The sequence below is a fragment of the Varroa jacobsoni genome, unplaced genomic scaffold (assembly GCF_002532875.2).
Source record: "Varroa jacobsoni isolate VJ856 unplaced genomic scaffold, vjacob_1.0 scaffold_58, whole genome shotgun sequence".
Lineage (NCBI taxonomy): Eukaryota > Metazoa > Arthropoda > Arachnida > Mesostigmata > Varroidae > Varroa > Varroa jacobsoni.
This window is the reverse complement of record NW_019212960.1, coordinates 34,856-42,080: the sequence shown is the minus strand read 5'-3', so window position 1 is coordinate 42,080 and position 7,225 is coordinate 34,856. Positions and strand designations below refer to the sequence as shown.

The window sequence follows — 7,225 nt, the reverse complement described above, 5'->3', positions numbered from 1 at the left end:
TAATCTGAACATCCTGCAAGTCTTTTCAATTAACAAAATCGTATGTAAAAACCAAGTAATCATTACACAGTTAAGGTTTTATTAAATAAACATCCTTTTTATTCAGATCATAAATATTGCTTGATTAATGAATAATGTTCGACGTGCAAGAAGCTTAGCTTTGTTCTTTGTTAACATATATTTTCTTGTGTATGTAGGTTGCATCACAAACATGCTCCGGTTGGTCCAAAACGAAAACATCTTAACCCATCAAGATGCAAAGGAATTTATTGGAGATAAATTTCGTATTAAAATGTATGTGGCTGAGTGGAGCTCGAACGCAGATGTTTGTGACCAGCTCCTTAAACGATGTGTGTGTGTTCATCTCGACAGTAACGAAGATAAGTTCAACCTTATGTGTTTTATGGTACGAAAACTCTTCGCCGTTGCAAAAAACAAATGTGCTCTGGAGAGTGCAGATTCGACAATGAATCAGGAATTACTTTTGCCAGGGCACATCTATCTTCATATTCTCAAGGAGAAGATAGAAGGTTTGCTTGTCGGTGTGAAGATCAGCATTGACAAAAAGATCCAGCGATGTGGCGGCGACCCTAACTTACTTACAATTAACTACTCATTCATGTCTAACGCGCTAGGACAGGCTGGCGATGTAACAAATGCCATGAACTACTTTCTATCGACAGGAAACCTAGTCTCAAAGACCGGTCTTAGCCTTCAACAGACCTCAGGCTTTACGATACTAGCGGAGAAGCTTAACTTTTGGCGTTATCTCGCACATTTCCGCTGTGTACACAGAGGTTCGTTCTTCATGGAAATGCGAACAACAACAGTACGTAAGTTACTTCCTGAAGCATGGGGCTTCATCTGTCCAGTGCATACGCCTGACGGAGGTCCGTGTGGTTTGCTGCTCCACCTGAGTGCTATGTGTGAAGTTGTTGTAAAAGTCTTCTCGACTGCTACGATTGAAACAACGCTACGGTCACTTGGTATGATCGCAATCGGGTCTCTTACAGAACCTGATTATGAAAGCTCGTATCAAGTTCAGTTGGATGGAAGATGCATAGGTTGGGTATCTGAAGATGACATCGAACAATTGCATGTAACACTACGATACCTAAAGGCCACCGGTGAAGCAAACATTCCGCCCACGTTAGAGATTTGTGTCATCCCGAGAACGGAACAAAATTCATTATTTCCTGGTCTGTATATCTTTTCTACGCCTGCACGGATGATGCGTCCAGTGTTGAATAACCGTACTCAGACAGTTGAGTGGATTGGCACACTCGAGCAGGTACATATGGATATCTGTGTCATTGCGGAAGAGGCACATGAGTTGACGACGCATCAAGAGCTACGCGAGACGGCCATGCTGTCAGTGCTCGCCAACCTAATTCCTTGGCCTGATTTCAACCAATCACCGCGTAACATGTACCAGTGTCAGATGGGAAAGCAAACAATGGGATCACCCATGCATACCTTCCGCTATCGTGCGGACAACAAGCTGTATCGACTGATGTACCCTCAGAGCGCGCTTGTGAGGCCAACATCTTATGATCATTTCCAAATGGACGAGTACCCATCGGGAACGAATGCTGTTGTTGCCGTAATATCGTACACGGGATACGATATGGAAGATGCTATAGTTTTGAACAAAATGAGTGTTGAGCGCGGATTTAAGGCCGGTGTAGTATATAAAACAGAAACGATCAATTTGCGTAAGTTATCTGGAGATGTGGGAGTCCAGACATCGTGCGTTTTTGGTCGAAAGGCAGGAGATTCTGAGTTACAGAAATTTGTAGATGTTGATGGCCTGCCATACATCGGCAGCAGGGTAGTACAGGGAGATCCGGTATGTGCATATATAAATTTGACCACGGGACAACTGAAGACTGTAAGGTATTACTCGACCGAGCCAGCAATCGTGCATGAAGTGAAAATTCTTGGTAATGATTCCGGTACAGACACCCTCCAACAAATCCAGTTGACGTATCTTATTGATCGAACGCCAATGATCGGAGATAAGTTTGCTTCACGAGCAGGCCAAAAAGGTATCTGTTCGGCCCTCTGGCCTACAGAGAGCATGCCATTCACAGATAGTGGTATGGTTCCAGATATAATCTTTAATCCGCACGGATTTCCATCTCGAATGACTATCGGTAAGTGTTTCTTCTCTAGTTCTTTTGATAATATGCCTACATATGTGATTCCTTGTTAGGTGTAAGATACTTGTCAATAAGTAACTTTGAAGAACGGTGTAGGAAGTTAAGTTTTTGATTGTAAGCTGTGTCGGTTATACTGTTTTTCTAAAATACTACGGTTAAGAAGAGGAATTTCTAAGAGCGTATCGTGACCTGTTTTACTGTTATTCTTCTGGATCTTTTCTCACAGGTGATAGTAACTCTTTTACAAATATTTTCGGATGAGGAAACGTTTTTACTGCTGTCTTGTAACACTGTCTATAACTAACGAACTACCATATTTCGTCATTGTTTATATTTGAGGTATGGTTGTTGAATCGATGGCTGGTAAATCCGCTGCACTACATGGCTACGTTCATGATGCTTCTCCATTCAAGTTCTCAGAGGAATATCCCAGCTCAGCGTATTTTGGGGAACTTCTGCAACGGGCAGGCTATAATTATTATGGCACCGAAAGGATGTACTCCGGTAAGAACTACATAGAGGGTTAATATATTCTACAAGATGGCACATTTTGCTAGAAATCACAGGCGTGAGTACGTTGATTCCTGTGGAATTTTTCGCAATATATTCCTGAATATATATCTACATTTGACTACACATGGTACTGCCTATTATTCGAGTTTTATAGATTACGGCTGTCATTAAAAGGTCATAAATTCATCCTTTTTGTGAAAACCTCGAGTTAATAATCGTCTAATTTGCTTTAAGGTGTTGATGGTCGCGAAATGGAGGCAGACATATTTTTTGGAGTGATTTACTATCAACGGCTACGTCATATGGTTGCTGACAAATACCAGGTACGAACAACGGGTCCAGTCGACTCGTTAACGCGACAGCCCGTTAAAGGACGCAAGCGAGGTGGTGGGATCCGTTTTGGTGAAATGGAAAGGGATTCATTGTTAGCGCACGGCACAGCTTTTTTGTTGCACGATCGGCTTTTCAACTGTTCTGATAAAACTCTGTGTCAGGTAAGACTTAACTAGTGCATATTTGTTTTCTTCGATTATCAATTAAACGGTAGTGAAATATTGTATTGCATTAGACATTCTTAGCATGAACAAATGAAGCTCAGTTTGCTTTGCTCTCAGTCTGGTTGTCTCTTTGCCAGGTATGTGCGACATGTGGAAGCATTATATCCCCATTGTATGCTAAACCTGAGAACTCGGTGGTGCGTGTATGGACTTGCTCCGATTGCAAAAGCACAAAAAACATTGTCGTCATCCCCATACCTTACGTATTCAGGTCAGTAGTTAGGTTAGGCAAAACTTGTTTGAAAAGTATTTAAAAGAAGAGCTCACCTATTGAATGGAACTCTGTATTGTGTTTTAGCCATCGCACAAAGAATCCCACACACAACCCAGGAGGTTTAGACTCGGTATATTAGATTTATTTACATATATAATATAGATAATATAGTGTATTTACAAACATATTCAGACAGATGTGTCACTGAGGGATTAGTATGCCTTATATAAAATTAGTAGAACAGTTGCGCTCGGCATTGAACCCAGCTTACCAAAGGATTAGGCGATCATCGTTCTCAACTGCTTAATTTAGCTACGAAATTGCTTGTCTAGGCAAATGTACAACCATATTGTCCAATAAAAGCTTTAGACACTTTGTAATTAAAAAAAAAACAGACGTATATGCGAAAATCTGTACTAATTACATGTTCTACCCAAACTCCTATAGTGTTCTCCTGTGTAGAAGCCTCATATTCAAAAACAAAATAATATATAAGTATACAAAGTGTTAATGATGCTCCTCTCTAAGTGCTAGTACTATACCTTTGCTTTCTATCGCCTAACTCCTAGAATGTCAAAGTATTCGACTCCAGCGGCTACTATAGTAGGCCAATCTTACCAACAAATTGTTCGTATTCAGACTACACAACTTTAAGAATACATAATCTATTGCTTACAAGTTTATAACGATGACTGTATTGTTTAACAGCATTTATGCATATCATATGAGCAGGTGGATCCATGTGCATATTCAAGTTTATAGTTTGATACATAGCTGTACATGATTTTGTTCCTTTCTAGCTATCATAAACTGTTCTAAACGATAATGTATACACCCTCCTTTGTGTGCATGAAGGGCTTATTAATTCATTGTTTCAGTAATCAAAAAAATTTAACATTTTTACAGTTATAGAAGCTGTCCGTCGATTAATGAAATCAATTTGTAGGATTGTTTATTATTAGAGACAAGTTATAATAATCTTAATAATAATAATATTATGTCTTGGCCTTTATGGCAGAAGTTTTCTATTCAGAGAGAGCTTTATACAACATTTCTTGACTCTCGAGCAAAAAATAGGTATCGGAGATGCAATGATTTTCGCTCAGTGTCATACCATAGTTTCGAATGAGTTTTTGTGAGTAATGGATTTTACATTTTTTCCAAGCATTGCATCTTAGAAATAAGGCAAAAATCGTGCAAATGTTTTAGTTACAGTATTATGTATATACGTAAAAAAATAGATTGAAACATTAGTTATTTATGGGCTCATGAACTAATTCGAGGATCACTGATATTACTGCTAAACTATGGGGCCTAGGTCTGAACCATATCTTTATCTTTTTTGAACGACCCTTTTTGATGAAAATAGGGCGCCAGTTTTTTTATGAACAAAATTTGTACATTTAAATTCTGTCAAATATTGTGTCTAAACAATTAAGCTATTTGCAAATGTCGTTTTTAAATATATAGTTGTTTCACAGAATATGTGGAAAACATCCTCGGCTTTTGTCCTAAGAAGGTTCCAACAGCTAAGCAGAGTACTAACGAAAATTGGGACTGCTAATACGACAAACATTTTTTCGATTCTACGATTGTTAATTATAAAAGAAAGTTAATATAAACTTACTGCTAATATCGATTTGTTTTCCAAAAGTATCAACCACTATGTTTCGCAAATCACATTTTTAATTTTTAAGGAAAGTAAGACGATTTAACACTCTGGATGAGTTAAGCAAGGATCGTAAATGTTTCTAAATTAGTAGAGAAATTAAAAATTCAAAAATGTTATAAAAAGTTAAAAAATGCGGAATCTGAACGTTTTCCCGCAACCAGTTGCTGAAGACAGCTTGTGTATTGCAAATTTGTGTAATAAGCAATCATTTCACCTTTTATAGTAGATATTTTCAGAGATAAAATTAACAACATTGTGTACTTTGTACTCTTCCTTCAATTTACTTGGAATGACCAACAGGAGGTTCTAGGATTGAAGCATTTTTTCCTTACCAATGCAGAGTAGGATTTTTCTTCTGGTAATAATTTATATATCTGAGATATATATATTGTAACTGATTAATTATTTGTCAACATGGTATTTACGATGATGTTTATTTACATCCAATCTAGCAATTTTATTTTCATAGTATATTTTTTTACTAGTGCACATTAAAACTAGGTGTGTTCCTCCAATAATGCTATTGTACCACCTTTTATATTGAACGAGCTTCCATTGCAATAGCCTTGATTTCATAGTTTCTATTATATCTTTTTCATTTCAGTCCCAAAACCAAGAGCCTTCCCAGGTCTGTCTTCTCCCTTTTTCCCTTCCAATATTTTATAGTTAATCACAGGACGTAGGTGTAAGATGGTAGTGTAGCAAATGTGCCCCTATTCAGTAAAATACGATGTTTGCGTAATCTTAGCTTGCTTAATTTATTAACCAATACGTCTTTTTTCAGGTATCTTGCTGCTGAAATGGTTTCGATAAACATGAAGATTAAAATGGATGTGAAATCGCTTGAGCAATATAGGATGAAAGAATATTAAATTATCTGTATATTTCGTACATTAGTGTTTAAATAATATTATTATGTGCAAAAAGCACCGTTTTGACGTGATCGAAATAATACCCGCGTCACAAACATCACAAAGGTTACCGCAGCCCTCAACTGGTTAACTGTTACGTTACTGTTCAATAATGCTCGTACGTTTATTGTAGTATCATGTCGTCTACGCTGGCAGATGTACCAACACGATGAAAACCTCACAAAAACAATTGTCAAAACTAATAAGCCTATGAGTGCATCGTATAATTTTACATTAGTAGACTTGGTAAAAACCACAAACCAATATCTGCTACTATGGTACTTCACCAAGTGCGTATTCTCTACTGTAAAAAAAATTCGCTATTAATTTACTATCTTCACTAATATTAATATTGTTGTTATTACTTATTAATTCTGTGTGATATATATATATATATATCACACAGAATTAATATATATATATATATATATATATTAACATATATATATGTAATAAAATTACGCTTGAGTTGTATTAATAAAAAAAAAATTAGTCAAGAAAAATTGAAAAGTTTTTTCATGATTTATTACTAAAAATCTACCAATACAAAAATTTGTATTTCGACTAATTTTGCACATATGCTAGGATTGCTATTTCTGATGTCATATTTATTCAAGCACCTTTGCTTACATTGAATAAACATGACAGATGCGGCTTTAATTCGGCACATAGATCACTAACCTCCTCAATCCGAAAGTAACTTCTGAATAGTAATTATACCGCAAACGATATTTACGAATGAGAAGTCATAGAGTATCGCTCAAAGGCGCTACAAACAAAAAATTTCAGCGGAATTGAACCTTGGATGTAGAAAAGACTAAGAAAGACTGAAAAGTTAAAAAAAATTACAGAGTTCCAAAAGGGCCAACCGTTGGGGCTTACCTAAACAACCGAATTGGCATTTCTTATGCTCCTTTTTAACGAAGCTACTTTTTTTTTATCAAAAAATCTGGCTTTTAAAGACTAGTGTATCAAACTGTGTTTTAAGCCATTTTGGTTAATTTTCGAGCTCAGTAAATCTAAATCTTGTCAAAGATCGTTTGATTTACTTCATACAATTTCTCCTCGAAACTTTTAAGCCTATAAGGGGCTTCTTCAGTGCGGAAAGATTGTTCTAGAACTGGCTCTTGTCTGGTACCGGATGTAAAGAATTAGCGTATAGCTGTCACGACAAACTATCCACCAACACTTTGTGT

The 7,225-nt window shown here is 36.8% G+C and overlaps 1 protein-coding gene across 1 annotated transcript in view; it reads left to right on the top strand.

Annotated features, from left to right (window-relative positions):
• The window catches only part of Polr1B (RNA polymerase I subunit Rpl135), a 15,263-nt gene extending 8,731 nt beyond the window's left edge, over positions 1-6,532 (top strand). Inside the window, exons 7-11 of the mRNA XM_022834280.2 lie at positions 198-2,156; positions 2,502-2,666; positions 2,910-3,169; positions 3,310-3,443; positions 5,903-6,532. Of these exons, the coding sequence (XP_022690015.1) occupies positions 198-2,156; positions 2,502-2,666; positions 2,910-3,169; positions 3,310-3,443; positions 5,903-5,990 (2,606 nt within the window). The 3' untranslated portion in view covers positions 5,991-6,532. The remainder of the gene's footprint in view (positions 1-197; positions 2,157-2,501; positions 2,667-2,909; positions 3,170-3,309; positions 3,444-5,902) is intronic.
• Positions 6,533-7,225: the final 693 nt, after the last annotated feature.